General features: G+C 55.7%; 1 protein-coding gene across 32 annotated transcripts in view; it reads right to left on the bottom strand.

Moving 5' to 3' along the window:
• Positions 1–20,788, bottom strand: part of NCOR2 (nuclear receptor corepressor 2) — a 243,319-nt gene that overhangs the window by 102,295 nt on the left and 120,236 nt on the right. For all 32 annotated transcript variants that reach the window (XM_074402040.1, XM_074402038.1, XM_074402057.1 and 29 more), the window contains 2 exons: positions 20,726–20,778; positions 8,828–8,894 (listed from right to left, as the gene is read on the bottom strand). In XM_074402040.1, coding sequence (XP_074258141.1) covers positions 8,828–8,894; positions 20,726–20,778 — 120 coding nt within the window. The remainder of the gene's footprint in view (positions 1–8,827; positions 8,895–20,725; positions 20,779–20,788) is intronic.

Here is a 20,788-nt window from a genome sequence, read left to right as displayed (position 1 = left end):
ATATACACACATGCAGTCACAGACATACAGATATACACACTCACACACATGCAGTCACAGACATAGTCATATATACACTCACACACACGCAGTCACAGTCAGATATACACACACACACATGCAGTCACAGTCAGATATACACACATGCAGTCACAGACATACAGATATATACACTCACACAGACACACATGCAGTCACAGTCAGATATACATTCACACACACATGCAGTCACAGACATACAGATATACACACACACGAAGTCAGACATACAGATATACACACTCACACACATGCAGTCACAGACATAGTCAGATATACACACTCACACACACACATGCAGTCACAGACATACAGATATATACACACACATGCAGTCATACAGATATACACACTCAACACACATGCAGTCACATAGTCAGATATACACACTCACAGACACACATGCAGTCACAGACATACAGATATACACACTCACACACATGCAGTCACAGACATAGTCATATATACACTCACACACACACATGCAGTCAGATATACACACACACACAGACACACACATGCAGTCACAGTCAGATATACACACACACATGCAGTCACAGACATAGTCAGATATATACACTCACACAGACACACACACATGCAGTCAGATACACACTCACACAGACACACACATGCAGTCACAGATATACACACACACGCAGTCACGGTCAGATATACACACTCACACAGACACACACACATGCAGTCACAGACATAGAGATGTACGCACACACATGCAGTCACAGACATAGTCAGATACACACTCACACATATGCAGTCACAGACAGATATACACAGACACACACATGCAGTCACAGTCAGATATACACACATACATATGCAGTCACAGTCAGATATACACTCACACACACACATGCAGTCAGACATACAGATGTACACACACACACGCAGTCACAGACATACAGTCAGATAGTCAGATACACACTCACACACATGCAGTCACAGACATACAGATATACACACTCACATGCAGTCACAGACATAGTCAGATACACACTCACACACACACATGCAGTCACAGTCAGATATACACACACACAGACACATGCAGTCACAGTCAGATATACACACTCACACAAATGCAGTCACATACAGATATATACACTCACACACACACATGCAGTCACAGTCAGATATACACACACACACACATGCAGTCACAGTCAGATATACACACACACACATGCAGTCAGACATAGATATATACACTCACACAGACACATGCAGTCACAGTCAGATATACACTCACACACACACATGCAGTCACAGACATACAGATATACACACTCACACACATGCAGTCAGACATACAGATATATACACATACACATGCAGTCATAGACATATAGTCAGATATACACACTCACACACACATGCAGTCACAGACATACAGATATATACACACACGCAGTCATACAGATATACACACACACACGCAGTCACAGAGTCAGATATACACACTCACAGACACACACATGCAGTCACAAACATACAGATATACACACACACATGCAGTCACAGTCATATATACACTCACACACACATGCAGTAGATATACACACACACACAGACACACACATGCAGTCACAGTCAGATATACACACACACATGCAGTCACAGACATACAGAGATACACACTCAGACACACACATGCAGTCACAGATATACACACTCACACAGACACACACACATGCAGTCATACAGATGTACACACACACGCAGTCACAGACATACAGTCAGATACACACTCACACACATGCAGTCACAGACAGATATATACACACAGACACATACATGCAGTCAGATATACACACATACACATGCAGTCACAGACAGATATACACACACACACATGCAGTCATACAGATGTACACACACACACGCAGTCACAGACATACAGATATATACACTCACAGACACACACACATGCAGTCACAGACATAGATATACACACATACATGCAGTCACAGACATACAGTCAGATATACACACAGACACACACACGCAGTCAGACATACACACACAGACACACACACGCAGTCACAGACAGTCAGATATATACACTCAGACACACATGAGTCACATACATACAGATATACACACACATACATGCAGTCACAGTCAGATATACACACACACATGCAGTCACAGTCAGATATACACACACACATGCAGTCACAGACATACAGTCAGATATACACACACACAGACATACATACATGCAGTCACAGACATACAGTCAGATATACACACACACAGACATACATACATGCAGTCACAGACATACAGATGTACACACACACACACGTGCAGGCACATACAGTCAGATATACACACACACATGCAGTCAGACATACAGTCAGATATACACACAGACCCACACGTGTAGTCACATACAGTCAGATACACACTCAGACACACACACGTGCAGTCACGTACAGATACACAGACCCACACATGCAGTCACAGACATACAGATATACAATATACACACAGAGACACATACATGTGCAGTCACATACAGTCATATATACACACAGTCATAAACATACAGTCGGATATACACACACAGACACATACACAAGTCACATAGACACGCACATGCAGTCACACTGACACACACATAGATGGATACACACATACAGTCACATAGACACAGTCACATAGACAGGCACAGTCACACAGGCAGATAGATACACATACACAGGCACACATAAGTAACACAGAAACAGTCACACAGACAGTCACACAGGCAGGACAGACATACAGTCATATGGGCAGATACACAGCCAGCCAGACACACACACACACACACACACACACACATATACACAGGTATATCATTCGCACAGCCAGCCAGACACACAGATGGTCACACAGGCAGACAGATACATAGGTGGTCACATGCAGGCAGACATATCATACACACACACAGGCAGACAAGTGCACACACAGGATCACACGGGCAGATATATGACACACACACACACAGGCAGACATATGACACACACACACAGGCAGACAGGTGCACACACAGGGTCACGCGGGCAGACATGACACACACAGTCACACATGTAGATACACGATAGACACAAACATGTCACACAGGCACACAGCTGCATGGATATCCAGCAGGCCGGGGCCCCCAAAGAAAACCCACAGACTTCCCCCAGAGGACATGGGCACTACCCTTCCTGGTGAGCCCGCCACCCAGTCCTGGCCTCCTCTACAGAGGTCTGGTCCCAAACGGAAGCCACCAGCCACATGTGGCTGCAATCACAAATCAAGTAAGAGGTAAGAGCCAGGCTCCAGTCCTCCCCAGCCGCCCTCCCGTGTCCAGCAGCCACATGTGGCTGGGGCTCCGGCCGCACCAGACATCCCGACGGAGCCCACGGCCACACTGCAGGAAGCTGTGCTGTGCGGCACGGCGCGGGCGCCTGCCAGGCCCAGGGAGGGGCACCCTCCAGAGAGAACCGCTTTCCAGGCACTTCCTCATCCCCCAGCCTCACCCCAAGGCCCAGCTGGGAGGACCCCAGCAGCTCCCACAGAGCTCCCTCCAAGACAAGGAAGTCCGTCTCCACATCTAACTGCATGCTGCTTGCTGCATGTCCTTTTGAGAAGAGACCCCGCATCGGCCCGGAACATAGCTGCCTGGCTTCCACGTCTCCAAGGTGACTTGAGCAAGCAGGGAGATGTCTGGCCACCCACGCAACCCCAGTTACCCTACCTCTAACAGCTGGGGGTGAACAGACGGTGTGGCCTGGGAGCCTCCACACACACCCTCTCCACGCTTCGGCACAGTCAGAAAGCCCCTCTCTGGTCCTGGAGCCCAGACAGCCCAGTGCCCCCCATCCTGTATTTCAGCTTCTGACCAAGGGCAAGCTGTTCCCTCCATTCTCAACAGCTCCATGGGCATGACGATACCCACGGGGTGGTCAGGCTGGCGCTGGACGGCCTTGAACCTGACCCCATGCATGCAGGCTGTGCCAGGAACCCGCTGGAGATCAAGGGGCGGTTCTGGCAACAGATAATGGCCACATGTGCTCGGAGAAGTGGTGGCTGACAGCCCCAGCGAGGGACGGTGACTGCAGGGACGGCAACACCCGCCCACGTCACCCCGGCCCCCATCCGACAGGCCCCAGGCCCTGGGTGAGAAAAGCTCGCCTCAAGCCAGCAGAGTCACATGATGCGTACCAGCGGGGAAACCAACAGGTATGGTTGCTTACTGGCCAGCAAGGCCTCAGCCTGTGCATGTGGAGGGGTGGGCGGGGTGCTGGCAAGAGGCTCCGGCTCTAGCTGGTCCCTCGTGGAGTGCAGGAGAGGCAAAGGCCCCCAGCAGGAGCATCCATGAGAGGACATCCCGCTACCTCTATGACCCCAAGCACCGGGCTCTGCCTTCTACCCAGGACAAGAAAGTCCACCTCCAGGTCCAACCACAATGCTGCCTGCTGTAGCCTGTGCCTATGTCCACTGTGCCAGGTGTGCACTCGGCCAGCCTTGGCTAGTGCAGGGCAGGAAGCTCTGGCCCGGCCTGGGCAGCGAGGAAGCTGCTTATTGGGGTTTTTCTACTTTTCTTTTTCTTTCCTTTCCTTTTTTTTTTTTTTTGAGACAGAGTTTCACACTTAATTACCCAGGATAGAGTGCAATGGCGAGATCTCAGCTTACTGCAACTTCTGCCTCCCGGGTTCAAGCGACACTCCTGCCTCAGCCTCCTGAGTAGCTGGGATTACAGGCATGCGCCCCCACGCCTGGCTAATTTTCTATTTTTAGTAGAGGCGGGGTTTCTCCATGTTGGCCAGGCTGGTCTTGAACTCCCGACCTCAGGTGATTCACCTGCCTCAGTCTCCCAAAGTGCTGGGCCGGCCAGGGGAGGAAGCAGACCCCTTCCTCCCTTCCCTCCCTCCCTCTCTCTGTCTTACACACATACACACACACACACAAGGAGAGACTGGAGCTCCCCCCACCAGCTAGTCCACAGGGTGCTGGGAGCACAAATTGGTCAAGGAAAAGGAGCGGCCTCAGCCTTGCCTCTAGGAGCACAGACTGAGCCAGCCTCTCAGCCAGTGGGCCTCCAGTCCCCACCACCCCCGCCCTAGCTCCCCAGGAGACTCGGCAGGCTTGGAGGCTGTTGGTGCGAAACATCCTGTGACAGGAACAAATCCCTGCTTTCTGCGAAGAGGTGGGTCCCAGGAATCCGCTGAGGTGCGGGGGTCCCTGCGTCTGAGGGCGGTCTGTGGGGGTGGGACAGGCACCCTGGAGGTCTTGGCCAAGCCCTCTCCCCAGACCTTACTGAAATCAATGAAGTCGGGGGCTTCGGCTTATTATGCAACAAGAAAGAGACCATCCCACCATCCCAATTGCCACCGAAGCATCAGGGGCTGTTGAAGTTATTTTCATCTCTCCTAAGAAGGGCCCCGAGCCACCGTGAACTGCTTAGAAGTCCCTGGTTTCTGCCTGACTCTCCTCTAGCTTTAAATAAGCTGCTTTCGCCCTCCAACCCCTCCAAGGCCCCCCAGGGAGCCACTGGAGATCTTTAAAGCGCTCATGCCCAACCCAGCTCCACCTCCCGCACGAGCTCCTTCCAGCAGCTGCAGGGATCCTTTTAAATGGAAATCAGATCCTCTCCAGCCCTCCCAGACAGCTTCCACCCCAAGGGCGGAAAGGTGGGTTGGGGGCAAGAATGGTGCTGAACTGGTAGTCAGTCATTTTAGGTGTGGAATGCGAGGACTTCCTTCCTCACAGGCGGCCCAGTGGCAGTGTTCACTAGGGCTGAAGGGCGGGGCCTCTGCACCCTCCTCTTCCAGTAGTGCAACAGCAAACACATTCATATTCGCGTTACACACACAGCAAATACAAGGCTCTGGTGACCCTGGCTGATCCTAGGCTGTGGGTATATAGGTGTTCCTCGTACGCTTCTGTCAAATTTCTTAGAATGGACTTCGGATTCTTTATTACAAATACACGTATTAAGAATAAATGCGGTGTCTCACTGCATTTGGAATCAAAGCTGAATGCCCCATCCTAGCTGGAGGGCAGATGTTTCCAGGTGACCCGGCTCCTGCCACGTGCCGTCCTGAGCTGGCTCAGCCTTGGAGCCTCCGCACCTGCAGCGCCCTCTGCATGACACCCTGACTCCCGGGTCTGCACAAAGCCAGTCCTTTCTGGTTGTTCCCACCTGAGCACTGAGGTCCCCAGCCCATCTCCAGAGCCCATCCCCCAGCCCATCCCCCAGCCCATCTCTCTGCCCAGCTCTTCTCCCCACATGCTGGGTCTGTTTCCTGGCCTGTGCCTCCTGGGCACCCGGCACCTTCGTGGGTATGGACGGGATGCTCGTTTCAAGAGCCTCTTGCGCCGGGCCCAGTGCCTGTGGGCACCATCCAGTCAAGGCAGGGGTCTCAGGAAGCTGGGCAAGGCACTGCGGGGCAGTCACCTCTCCTCACCTTTGAGCAGAGCCTGGGTCCCGAGGGCTGCCCCACAGCTTCCCAGGAACCAGCGTCTGGCTGGAAGTGTCTCCTCCCTCTAGTGCCCAGCCAAGGTCAGGGCCAGGGCAGGCAGGCAGGCAGGGCCAAGGGAAGACCCTCCTCCCACATTGTACCACCCCTCCTTCCAAAGCCAGGTGCCAGCACCTCCTGCCCCAGCAAAGCCTGTCACCTGGCCCACGTGGCCTCACACCTGCCCAGGACCCCATGCCTGCCTGGTGTCCCCCTCCCCAGCCACTGCTCAGCCCTGCCGTGTGGCAGCTCAGCACACCACCGCACCCCACACACCCTCCCATGTGCCCTCTGTCTAGCCTGTCTCCACCCCTGCACACACTTCACTTCCTAAATGCCTGATGCCTTTTCTGAGGTGCTTATCCTGGGCTCTCTCGGAACTGCCCCTCGGGGGTTCAGAGCATAGGCTAAGAAACCAGGTGCTCTGGGTTCAAATATCAGCTCCACCACTTCCCAACTGTGTGACCTAGAGCAAGTTACTTAACCTCTCTGAGCCTCAATTTCCTCATCTGAAACATGAGGCTGAGCAAGTGCCCAGCTCCCAGGACTAAATGCTCTTATGTATGGAGAGCACTCAGAAGAGCGGCCAGAACGCAACAGGCGTTGGAAGGGCAGGCTGTGCGGGCATCCTTCCTCATCCTTACACACGATCTGTCCCTGCAGCCTGCAGGTCTGAGGACAGGGCCCGCGTCACAGCGACTGTGCCCCTCGCACACAGTAAGTGCTCCAGGACTGCCAGCACCCAGGCCCCGAAGGCATCTGGTCAGCTTGGTGTCCCACACGCTGTTCTGCCCCGGCCCGTTTCAGGTCCAGCTGCACCGCTGTCACCTACTGTGTACCACCGACCTGCAGGCTGCGCATGACTGAGCCACCCCCGCGCCCCGGGGGACCTCTCTGGAGGATGGCGCCCAGCAGATCTGACCCAGGGAAGGTCCCACAGGGAGCTGGCTCACAGGCCCCACCCCAAAACAGCTCAGGGAGAGTGGAGGGGTGCCTGGGGCGGGGGCTGCAGGTGTGAGGGGAGCCCCTCCACCCTCCAGCCAACCCAGTTCCCAGCCCTTGCCGCTTCTCCTGTCCAAGAATCACAAGGCAGCAGTCCCCATCAGCCCACCTCTTCCCCAGGCGGGGACCGTCTCAGGGCCTCCCCAGCCTTATCCCAGCCCCCACGATGTCCCAGCAGCCCCGTGGCTTGGGTGGAGCCAATGATATCATCCTCAACTCTAGAGAAGGTCCCATGAGCCAAAACCAGGTGGCCTCACTCCATCTCCCTGGCATCGGCCACTGGTTCACAGGACCCGTGCCCTCTCCTGGCCTCATCAGAGCATCTGTGATTGGGAGGCCGAGGCAGGTGCATCACCTGAGGTCAGGAGTTCAAGACCGGTGTGGCCAACATGGTGAAAGCCTGTTTCCGCTAACAATACAAAAATTAGCCAGGTGTGGTGGCGCACGCCTGTGATCCCGGCTACTCAGGAGGCTGAGGCAGGAGAATCGCTTGCACCCAGGAGGCGGAGGCTACAGTGAGCAGAGGTCGTACCACTGCACTCCAGTCTGGGGGACAGAGCGAGACTCCGTCTCAAAAACAAATAAAGGAAGCGAAGTGAAGGCAAGACTTGACCTGAGAGACTGTTCCTGCAGTCACCCCCAACAACGCTGCCAGCTGCGCCGCTCCTCTCCTGTCGAAGCCCATCTGAGTCCACGCTTCTTCCCCTGCCGGCTGGGAGAACACTCAAGCCTGATCTCCTCTGGGAATCGGTGACGTGCAGTTACCCTAACCCACCCCCACATGCCTCTGGCACACCCAGCCTCGCCGCCGTGGGCTCAGACGCGGGGGTCAGCACCCTCTTCTGTTTGGGTGAAGGCGCTGCCCAGGAGCGCAGGCTTGGGGCACCAGGAAAGGCTCGTGTGTAAGGGTGCGGCCTGCGGCCCCTGCTGCCCAGCATAGCCCCCGATCCTCCACCTCGCTCCAACACCTCTCTTTCTGCAGGAAGCACCCAGGACAGGTCCTGCGACTGAAGCTTGGCACCTTGTTCTCCAGGCCAACATTGTGCTTTCTTCCCTTCCAGGCTGGAAGAGGGGCCGCGGAGCGCCCGCCCGCCCGCCCAGGGGCTTCTGGAGGCAGCGGCCGTCCCTCCTCCTTTCCTGCCGCCGTGGCTTTTCCTCCACGGCCTGGGTGCTCCGTGAGGACACACGGAACCTGGAGGCCCCGGCAGGTGTGGCCTCCCGTGGACTCGATCCTCCCGATCTCAGGGAGCCCGCGGGGCCGCGCACCGACCTACCCATTGTTTCCGAGCGTGGTTCCTCCTCTTGAAGTACAAGATGAGCTTCTTCCGCATCGCCTGGTTTCTGCGAGGGACGGAAGCAGCAGACAGTCACCGGGAGGCTCAGGTGCCAGCCCGCGCCATCCTCTTTGCTGACAGCGACCCCCAAATTTGCCCCGTTATTGGTTCTCAGGGAGGTAAGACCTGCCCGTACTGGACCCCCAGACAGACCCGTGAGCTGCCAGTGTTCGTCCCTCCTGCCCCGCACCCCAGGCCGCACTCCGCCCCAACATGTAGGTCGAGCCCCGCGTGCAGACAGGAGGGCTCCCAGAGCCGGGGGCCTGCGCTGCCCGCCCCGACACACGAGTCGGCAGCCACACGAGCCAGCCACACGAGCCGGCAGCCACACCTGCCCAGGGAAAGGCTCACAGAGAAGCAGCCTCAGCCTCCCACCAGGAGTGCAGGCCGGAGGACGGCCCGAGGCCTGCTGTGACCACAGAGAGGGTGTTCGAGGGTGGCCTGGGTGTCCCCGGGGCTGGCTCCAACCCGGTGCAGTGACAGCCTCCAGCACAGCCAGCCCTGCTGCACCCGGAAGGACACAGGGAGGGTGGGGGTAGGTGGGGGGCCACCAGGCTTGGACTTCAGGAAACCCCCAAGGGGGGCTCAGACTTCTCAGGCAGGGGCCACAGGCTCAACCAAGCAGGCTGCACATACCACTGCAGCTTCCCCGGGAAGCGGGAAGGTCCAGGGAGACAGAGGTTCACAGAGAGAGGGAGACAGACACCCAGGGAGACAGACAGAGACCCAGGGAGAGAGGGAGAGAGACAGACAGAGACAGAGACAGAGACCCAGAGAAAGAGGGAGATAGAGACGCAGAGAGAGAGAAACAGAGACCCAGAAAGAGAGAGACAGAGGCCCAGAGAGAGAGAGAGACAGGGAGACAGAGACTGGGAGAAGGGGAGAGACAGAGAGACAGAGAGATGAGATCTAAGAAAGGGCGGAGGCCTGGAGATGAGGCTCAGAGACGAGACTGCCGGGGACAGTGAGGAGGGTCAGAGAGACCGCGGCAGCCAGAGAGACGCCGTCCAAAAGGGACAGAGACTCAGAGGAATGAAACTGGGAGAGGGAAAGACAGAGAGAAGCAGAGACAGGGAGACAGAGACAAGATCCAAAGGAAGGGGACAGAGAGCTCGAGACGGTCAAGGGAGGGAGCCCCAGAGAGCAGAGCCCCTGCCGTGAGGGCTGGAGGACACCCCCGCCCGCCGCCGCACTCGGACCCCAGACCCTCCCCGCAGTCCCCACCACACAAAGCGGGGCTTGCAGCTGGCCTCGCTGAGCCTGGGGCCACAGCCGCCTAGGAGCCTGCTGTACACCGTAACTTGCTGTCCCCAAGCCAGGGCACACAGTGGCACCCACTCTTCTGGGGAGGGGACCCCCGCCTTCTTCATATTCTCAGCAGTGTCTGCACCCCCTCAAAGCTCCAAAGCCGCTGACGGGGAGCCACGTCTGTCCAGCCCCCAGGACCCCAGCCCCCCTGGAAACAGGAACAGGAGGGAACTCCAGGCACTGACGGACGAGCGAAGCCTCATGGGGCTCAAGGGCCTGGAACCCGCCTCCGTCCCTGGGTCATTCTGGTGGCGCCTCAGCCAGGACTCCCCACCTTCCATCAGCCTGGCGCCCACCCCAGCCAGGACGGGCCCCAGGGGTCCTCAGTCCCACAGGCCAGGACCAGCACCCTTCATCTCACGACAGGCTGTCTCTGGGCCCACCTCAGAAGCCCTCCGTTTCCTCATCTGAAATCGGTGGCATCACAGCTTCATCTTCTGTTACTCAACAACGGTTTACTGAGCATCTACTATGTGCCAGCTGCTGGGGACACAGCGGGGGGCAAGACACAGTTGAGGGCCCTCACAGAGGTGACAGGGACAGTCAGCAAGATGGCCAAGATAACCCTGGATTTGGGAACTTAAACAGAATGGTGGGCTACAGAGTGCTGGGGGAGGGGCGTGGGGGGCCGTGGTGTAGAAAGGTCTCCCAGAGGAGATGGCCTTGACCTTGGGCTGGGATCTATGCCAGCAGAAGGACCCCGCTCTGGGAAGATCCAGAAGGAAGGGAAGGACAGACAGAAAGAAGACGGGCCAGCCCGCGGTGCCGGGGAGGGGCAGAGAGGACGGGGCAGGGGCTGTGAGCCAGCCCGGCAGGGCCAGCCCCACAGGGTCCTGGGAGTTTCAACAGGGCAAAGGGTTTGGTCTTTTTCCTTTTTTTTTCAAAAGGTAATCGTTTATTTAATTAGGTTATTAGGACATTTAACACAGCAATTTGTGAGGATAAATTCCATTTGTCAGGGCAAACACAGATCGCAGGTGGCCCTGGCGCTGAGGAATAGCTTTGATTTGGGGTCAAGTTTGTGAGTCCACAGCTTTCTGGTCAATCTTGGGCTGCTCTGTCATCTCGTATTTCTCTTTTTCTGTGTCCAAGATCTCACCTTCCCGGTGTCTGGGCTTCCGCAGCGGCTTCTTCTGAAAGTAAGCATCAGTAAGATGTTTGGGGATTTTTACGTTGCTGATGTCAATTTTGGTTGAGGTGGCAACGACAAATTTCTGGTGTGTTCTTCGCAGAGGAACCTGACTGAGGACCAGGGGTCCAGTCACAAGTGACAAGCCGCTAGCCAGCTGCTTCAGGAAAACCACCCTCTTGCCCTGTGGCGTCCAGTGAGGATGATCAGAATGGTCCCGGGGTGATGCTGGCTCGCAGTCTTCTCACGTGCTGACTGAAGGGTTTTCTGCCGTGGCTCAGCAGCTTTCGAGGCACATCTTCGGTAGGATTATACCCAGGCATTTTGCGAAGTTGAACCAGCCGGGTACCGCCGTTTCTGTCACCACCAACTGGTTTTGTAACAGCTGCAAGAACCTTCTCCTTTTTCTTTTCAACCTCCTTGGATTTAGCCGCTGAGCACTTCCTCTCGAACATGGCCTTTCTGGAATACACAGATCGGGAACACCTGCCGATTCCTCTGACAAGAACAGGATTGCGGCTGCAATGGGGCTTCCCCTTCTTGGGCTTTTTCACCTGGAGGTGACCCTTTTTCACTCTGCTACCAGCATCAGCCTTCTTAGCTTCAGGTTTCTTCTCTTTAGTATCCAGCTTCTCAACTTTTTCACCCACCATCTTTTATGCAAAAGACAGCTGTGACCACCTAGAGGCAGCGTGGGGCCCCGGAGCCAGGAGCACAGCAGCACCCAGATCTCGGCGAATCCCACCCTCCACCCCAGACCCCAGACCCTGGACCCTGGACCCTGGACCCCGGACCGCAGGCCCCGGACCCCAGACCTCAGACCCTGTACCGCCTGGAGACGCTGCTGGATCCAGGGCCCGGCCAGGAAGTTTGCAAGAAGAGCCCAGGGTGACTTGAAGCCAAGAATTGCCAAAAACAAAAGAAAACAACGGTCATAAGGACACAGAACGCAGCCTGGAGGCTTCCGACCGCCAGAGCTGGGACAGCGCAGTGACATGTCACCCTGGGCCAGACGAGGGTCCCAAGAGTAAAACAAATACCCCGAGACCATGTTATTATAAACACATGATTCAACACATCAACAAGGGGGGGGGGAATCTGGGATACAGCCTTCTTCTCGAGTTCAGTGAACACGTGTCTGAGAAGTGAGGGAAACAGAACGTGGGCATTAGAGCGCCGTCACAACCCAAGCACCGCTGGCAAGATCCGGGCTGAATGCGAAACTGGTTGGCAAAATTTTAAGGAGCAACAGGAAATTTGCATAGCCTCAAAGAATCTTCCCTCAAGTATGTACGAATCATGGCGGTGGCTCTAACTTACAGCCACAAATCTTTACATCCCTCCCTCCAAGAGGCGGAGCTTAACACCCCTCCCCTGGAAGGTGGGTGGGACTTGGTGACTGCCTTGTAAAGAACAGAGCAAAGCAGGGAAAACTCTCAGGGGACCGGGAAGACCCAGGGCAAGCCCCTATATCATGTCGGCAACACACAGCCCCCTTACCGCTCTCTGCTCTTCCCCAAAACCCACCACCCGAGTCTTACCCGGAGAAAACACCTGTCAAAGAAAGCCTCGACCAGCACTCTTCAAAAGCACTGTGGTCGTGAGAAACAAGGACAGGCTGAGATGCTGTCACCGGCTGCAGACTAAGCAGACGTGAGCACAGACGCCACGCGAGAACCTGAATCCGATCCTGGACCAGCAACCAGACATTAGCAGAAGACGGGTGGAAATGCAAAGACAGCCGGCAGCTCAGCGAGGCTATTTCTTTCTTAGTATTTTGTTTTGTTTCCACTTTTGCTTTTAGAGACGGGGTCTTGCTCTGTCTCCAGGCAGGAGTGCCACGGCTTGATCGTGGCTCGTGGCTCGCTGCAACCTCGAACTCTTGGGCTCAAGCAATCCTCCTGCCTCAGCCTCCCGAGTAGCTGGAACCACAGGCACATGCCAGCATCCCTAGCTATTCGTTTTTTGGTAGAGATGAGGTCTCGCTTTGTTGCCCAGGCTGGTGTCCAACTCCTAGCCTCAAGTGGTCCTCCCACGGTGGCCTCCCAAAGTGCTGGAATGACAGGCGTGGGCCACCATGGCAGGCCCCAGCGGTGCGAAGTGTTTCCCGGCTGTTACACAGGCTGTGCACGTGAGGGACTCTCTGCAATGTACCTGCAACCCTTCTGTCGTGCAGCGTACAATCCAGTGATTCCAAAACCAACGGTCCCGCCTTCCCACAAAAGAAGAGAGATCATCCACTTTGAAACCCTGTGGTGAGGACCATATAAAATTGACTCCGGGGTTTGCAGGAGGCATGCTGCCTAGAACAGGTGGGAACGTCACCCCCAGTCCCCACCCAAAACACAGATATGTGCAAGCCCTCAGCCCCAGCACCTCAAAACACGAGCTCATTTGGAAACAAGGTCTTCAGAGCAGGGGCGAGTCGGAAAGAAGTCGCTGGGGAGGGCCCTCATCCAGTGACTTAGGAAAAGAGGAAATTTGGACACAGAGACAAACACGCCCCGGGGGAGATGCCGCGAACAGACACGGGAAGGACGCCACGCGAACACGAAGGCCGGGACTGACGCATCTCCCAGCCCAGGAACGCCAAGGAGGCCAGCGGCTGCCAGGAGCTGGAACCGGCCAGGCAGGAGCGTCGCCCGGGGCCTTCCAGAGAGCACGGCCCTGCGGCACCTGGACTGCAACCGCTGGCCTCCGGCACCGCGACACAAGACAGCTCCTGCCCTTGTCAGCCGCACAGTGCACCGCCGAGTGTTAAGGCAGCCCCGAGAAGCCAGTGCGGCGTGTGACCCCCAGCAAACCACACGCCTTCACTGCAGCCGAAAAGACTCGGGGAGCACCCAGCCTCGGGGTGCACATTCTGCTCACCGCTGACGGGCGGTGACCGAGGCTGTGCATCCTCCCTGGCTGATCCAGGTTTCCTCCCAAAGCAAGGACAGCGCCTGGCCCCCAGCGACGTCCACGTCCCACGCAAGAGGACACATGCCAAGTCCGAAGCAGGTTGCAAATGGCACGGAGCACCGGCCGGAGCCGGCCCCCGAGAGCACCCCTGGGAGCGCTGTGTTGGGCCATGGTGCCTTCTAAAATCCTAAATTCGTTACCAGCCTGAAAATCAGAGGCTGTCAAAAAAAAAAAAAAAAAAAACTGAACCTAAAGCTTCTCTTGAAAACATCAGGTCATCGGGCCGCACCCCTTCATGGGCACAGGTTGAAAAACTGAGGCTTGGCTGCCCCTTCCAAAGGCCGCCGGGCTCCCCGTTCCGCAGTCCCTACCACGCCCTATTGCCTCGCACCAGCCTCCTCACTCAGACGTTCCTTCCCACTCCCAGAGGCAGCCACCTGGGCTCGAGACCCCTCAACTGCTGGTTTATGGTGCCACGTGCTCCACATTCCTCCGGCAAACTTCTTTTTAAGTGTTTATTTTGTTCCAAGCAGTGTTTAGGTAATGAAGACGCGAATAGCTTACAGACACATCTTTTCTGCTGAGCTTCTGTCCTCCTGAGACCACAGTGTCCAGGAGAGCTCTGGAGGGGCAGGCCGAGCTGCCTGTGATGAGTTTGCTGGTAGAGGCAAAGTCAGGGTTTACAAACACGCACCCTATAGGGAAATCCAGTGTCGTCACCTGCCAGGGCACTAGGGAGGAGAGGCAGGAGGTAGGAAGGGGGGATAAGGAAGCAGGAATTAGGAGAGTGTCCCCGGGGAGCCCAGTAGGACCCCGGCTGGGACTGGTCCTGGGGCTTATGGGGTTCTGGAAAAGGAAAGCTTGGGGCAATCAAGGGAGGCTTCCTGGAGGAAAGGAGGTTTGAGCTGAGGCCTGGGAGAAGCAGAGGAATGGGGTAGGAAGAAGAAAATGAGCAGAGCCCTGGGTTCCAGGGAGGGAGGCGGCGACAGAGAATCTGGAGGGGCAGAAGGGGTGTGCAGGGACAGCCTGACCCCGGCTGCAGGGGAGAGGAAGGGTGGGGCAGCCGTGCAGGCCCAGATGTCTTGGGAAGAGACTGCGGGTTGGGGTGATGGTCGGAACCTTCTGCTCACTGAGTGGCAACCAAAGGCTGTGACAGTGCCAAGCGAAGTGGTATGACTTGCGTGAGGTCGCCCAGATAGGGAGGGCAGGGCCTGGAGGGCAGACCCAGGAGGGGTGCAGGACTGGCCTAGGAGCCTGGCTGTGTGACCTTGGGGAAGTCGTCCTACGTCTCTGATCGAGACCCCAGAGACCTGCCGAGAGTAACCTGGGTCCGGACTGCTCCCCGTTTCCGCCTGCGCAGCCCAGCGCTGACACTTTCCATCAGCCGACCCCGCAAGGAGGTGGCAGGAGGGAAGAAATTAGGCTTCGAAAAAAGAAAAGCGAGCAGCAGAAGAAACCACGGGTTTCCAGGCCTGAGAGGACCACGGCCAGGGCAGCCCCGGGCAGGGGGGCAGGACACGCCTGACCACAGGCTGCTGCTCATGCCTGGGGCCCACACCCCTGCACTGTGTCCCACGCAGGTTCCACAGATGCCCAGGAATCCCTGGAGGGTCCTGCCCAGGGCAGGGTGCATCCCTCGATGGAGCCCGCTCTGGGGCTGCCCTGACCCCGCCCCAGCTTCCCAGAGCCCCAGAGGTCTGAGCACGCCCTCCTGCAGCAGGTGACGCCGGCAGTGCCCGAAGCAGGTGGCGGAGGGAGGGCAGTGGAGGCGGCTCGGGCGACTCCAACGTGTCTGCCATCGCCTGTATGGCAGGAAGTCAGGCGTGAAATTAACTTTCACTCCGCGGCCCCAGCACGCAGACACAGAGAAATTAAAGTGACAGGGCGAGGTCTCTGGGGAGGGAATGACCTCCCACCTTCCAGCAATGACAGCAGTAGGGGCGAGGAGGCCGTGAGCTCAGGGGAGACTGCTCGGGAGGAGGCCGGGTGCCCCGCCTGACCCCAGCTGGATCATCTCATTGTCCCACGGCTGCAGTCGCTTATTACAACGTATTTATTCTCATCAGCCTCCCCTACTAGAATGTCAGGCCTCGTTCACTGCTATCTCCTGGAGGCCCAAAACGGTGCCTGGCATATAGCAGATGCTCAGTAAATATTTATTAAATGAGTGAATGAATGAATGAATGAATGAGTCTGGGTCTCTGTAGATAACAGAAAGAACCAAAACCATAGTCTGTGCTCTACATGCTGAGCACTGACCTCAGTGAGCAAGTATGAGGCAAGTCACCATCGCCTCTGTCTTGCAGATGCACAAACTGAGACCCAGAGAGCAAGGGACACACGGCTGGTCAGATGGGCAGAACAAGCTTCGGTCACGCCTAAGGCCCCTGTATCGCGCCCCGTGGCAGGACGGGGCCTGCGTGGGGCCTCCCTTCCCATGCTCCAGCACTGGACCTGGGACAGTTTCTGCAGTCCAGCACGAGCAGGGTCACAAGACATCAGAGCCTGCAAGGAGTGCAGGGTGCAAAGGCTGCTGAGGGTAGCTTCCTGGGCGCTGCAGCTCTCCTGAATACTATGCACCCTTAGCTTGCATACCTCCCAGCGACAGGGCGCTCACTACCCACCTCAGCAGCTCCCGCAACGGCCTTCCCACAGGATTCTCGCCCCCATCCCCAGGTCCTTTCTCCCTGCGGCCACCAAAGTAAACTTTTAAAACAAAAATCTGGCTGGGCACGGTGGCTCACATCTATAAATCCCAGCACTTTGGGAGGCCGAGGCGGGAGGATCACAAGGTCAGGAGTTCGAGATCAGCCCAGCCAACATGGTGAAACCCCGTTTCTACTAAAAATATAAAAGATTAGCTGGGTGTGGTGGCGCGCGCCTGTAATCCCAGCTATTCTGGAGGCTGAGGCGGAAGAATCACTTGTACCTGGGAGGCGGAGGTTGCAGTGAGCTGAGATCATCCCACTGCACTTCAGCCTGGGCAACAGAGGGAGACTCCATCCCCAGATAAACTAATCAATAAATAAAACAAAAATCTGATCCCATTGCTTCCTGGGATAAACTTCATTGCTAGCTTCCCTTCCAGCAGATAATAAAACCCCAACTCCTTACCAGCCCCCGGTGACCAGGCCTGTGCCCTTCTCTCCCTCACTTATCCCCTTGGGCCATCGGCCTTCTCTGTGACCCCTGCCAGCTCAGGGAGGCCCCAGGGCCTTTGCAACTCCTGCTCCACTGTCTGGGACACTCCCCAGAGATCCACACAGCTGGCTGTTGTTCAGCCTCCAAGGGTCCCCTCAACTGTCACGGCCTGCCCTGACCTCTCTGGCTAATGCCACCCCCTCATTTTCCCTCCCATCACCCCACTCACCAGAGTCACAAAATGTTTTTTAAAATGAATGACTACACATTGAAATTTAATAACCACACTGAAATCTAAAATATAAATGGGATGATAATTTTAGTAGAAAATATCCAAAAGAACCCTAAAATTCTAAGGACAAATCAGTTCCAATAATTTACACAAATATTTTTCTAACCAAAATTGATTGCTTACAGTGTTAAGAAATCTTAAATACTCATCTGTTTGTTTTATATTTTATTTTTCTGAGACTGAGTCTTGCTCCGTTGCCCAGGCTGGAGTGCAGTGGCACGATCCCGGCTCACTGCAACCTCCACCTTCCAGGTTCAAAGAATTCTCCTGTCTCAGCCTCCCGAGTAGCTGGGACTATGGGCACACGCCACCACGTATAGCTAATTTTTAAATTTTTAGTAGAGACAGGGTTTCACCATGTTGGCCAGGCTGGTCTTGAGCTCCCGACCTCATCCGCCCACCTCGACCTCCCAAATTTCGGGAATTACAGGTGTGAGCCACCGCGGCCAGCCCATCTGTTTGTTTTAAGCATAGACATGTTTGTTAGTGATTAAGACTTGGAACAAATTCAGTGAGGTAGTTACCTATTTAGTCAAAATGTGCTTTAACAGACCATAGCCATTCTCTGATGAAGATTATGGGATGTTGAATACAGCACTGGTTTTAATATGTTTATAGTTTTATTCTACTTAGACAAAGATGAAGCCATATCTATTTTCTGGTGTTAACCATATGAGTATCTTGCTCCTCTTTTGTTTAGATTGTATGGCTGTTTTTATTACCTGAAATCGTCCACATTTTCAGCTTAAAATATCACTCACTTTAAGTGAAAAAAACCCTATGTAAAGTTGTCAGTATAATAATGTGGCTTTCACAAATTATGATGTCAAAAAGGAAAAATATAAGTAGGTATACGAAGACATAAAGAGCTTAAGAGAGTTAAGTGAGCATAGTACTTTCGATTTGCTGGCATTTCCTTTTTCTTTTCTTTTTTTTTTAAATTTAGAAACAGAGTCTTGCTCTGTCACCCAGGCGGGAGTGCAGTGGTGCAATCACGGCTCACTGCAGCCTTGAACTCCTGGGCTCAAGCAATTCTCCCATCTCAGCCTCCCGAGTACCTGGGACCACAGGCACGTGCCACCACACCCAGCTAATTTCTTTTCAAGTTGTGCTGTTTGGCCAGGCTGGTCTCGAACTCCTGGCCCCAGGCAATCCTCCCCGCTCGGCCTCCCAAAGTGCTGGGATTATGGACACGAGCCCCGGCACTGCGCCGGCTTAGCTGAGGTTCTCCTGCTTTGTTTACTTAACTCGTTCTGACTCTGTCTCCACTGCCGGACAAATCTTGATGAGAGGTGAGGACTCTGTTTTACCTAAGGCTGAGCGGCCAAGGCCTAGCACAGAAACCGACACACAGCAGGCTCGCAATAAAGGTGTGATGCATGAACAGATGAATGAATGAATGAGTGGATAAATGAAGGAACGCCCCAAATAGCCCAGACGCAGTTGAGAACACCCCTCCCTCATCCCCTAAACCACCTGTGATGAGATCCTAAGAATGTCCCCCCTTGCCTTCACCACCCCCCACCTGTGGCTCCCCACCTCAGACAGGGGCCCCAGAGTGAGGCAGGTCCCAGAAAGCTGCAGCAGGGACAGGGTAGCCTGACTGGAAGACAAACGATATGGAGTCAAAAGGGACATGGTGCCAGATGAATGAGCCCACCAGGCCGATGCGGAGCCCGGGCTGCATCTGACTTGGGCATCCCGCACCAGCCCAGGACACATGCCCCTTCCTGACACTCTGACACTGCAGTCCCCACCGGACACCAGCTGACGATGGGCCCGTGCCAGCCACACTGGTGAAGTGTCTTTGTCAGATGCTCCCGAACCCGAGAGGGCCAAGAGCCTCGACCAGCAAGGAGATTTCCAGGCTTCTGCCACAATCACTAGGAGCTGCGACAGGGTGGCTGAGCTGAGCAGCTGAGCCTGGACTAGTCAGCGACTCTCGAAGCTGCAACGGCAGTGATCTCCCTGGCCTCTAGGGCAGCACCTGCAGATGTGTGAACACATGGGAGCTTTGCATGCCTTCAAAACCAGGGAGCTCACCACTGCTATGTAGTGTGTAGTTCCATTACAGAAAAGCTCGGACAAGCAGACCAGGCTGAACTACCCACCGAAGCAGCTACACGCCTCCCTCTGCAGCCACACTCTCACCATGACAAACCTGGAACTTCAACAGCTATGATCCCGAAGAGTCTCACCTCCAACCTACCAGCCCGCCACACCCACGGCCACATGTTCCTCAAAGGGCAAGATCTGCAGCCCCTTTTACCTTTTGGGTTCTTGGGCAATAACATGAGATAACATCCCCTCCTCAGCCCAGCAGTCTATGCTCCCATTAATGCATCCCAAGAAAAAGCTGGCCCCCTTCCGGCAGCCACGCCTCCAACGCCTTGCACCCGCTTGCAGATACAATGCTACCGGCCTCCAGCACTGCCCCATCCATCTGCACGTGGCACTTAATTGACATTTTCTTCCCTCCTGGCATCCGTCTGGGAAAAGGCCCCCATCATTAGGCTATATCACACTGGCCACCTCCGAAGCCTCAGGGCCTGGACGAGTGCTCTGGTCCACCCCACGCTGGGCTGTGCCAGAGGGATCTCTCTGTGCAGATGCCAGCTGACTCCCAAAACATGCTTATGCCAGAGCCCAAAACATGAGGCTTCCGCTTGCCCCGGGCCACTCCCCATCTGCCAGAGCTGGCTGCCCTCCGCCTGCAACAGCCCCGTCCTGCTTGCACAGGACGCAGACACGCAGCCTGGGGCCTCTGACTGCCATCTCTCCAGGCCCACCCATGCACCAGGAGCTCCCTCACCCACCCTCCCAAAGCCGGCCCTGCTTCCCGAAGCCTTGGAGGGGGAGCTCGCTCTACTCCCCGCCCCCACCCCAGGCCTGCTCCGACCCCAGCCGAGGCCCCACCTAGGACTGTCTCCTGTCCGCTCCTCGAGCACCTGGCCCTGGCCAGGAGCGCCTAATGGGAACAGAGAGCCCACGTCCCACACGGGCCGCTGAGAGCCCACCCACCCACCGTGCCCCCGTGTCTGCACGGCTGCCCGAGAGCACTCACATTTTGATGTTCTCATGATACTGCCGGGTGTCGGAGGGCTGGTTGTACAACGGCTGCAGAGGG

Source organism: Saimiri boliviensis, chromosome 7 (assembly GCF_048565385.1).
Source record: "Saimiri boliviensis isolate mSaiBol1 chromosome 7, mSaiBol1.pri, whole genome shotgun sequence".
NCBI classification, from domain to species: domain Eukaryota; kingdom Metazoa; phylum Chordata; class Mammalia; order Primates; family Cebidae; genus Saimiri; species Saimiri boliviensis.
Note: the sequence above shows the minus strand (reverse complement) of the source record. Positions and strands in the feature narration are given on the sequence as shown.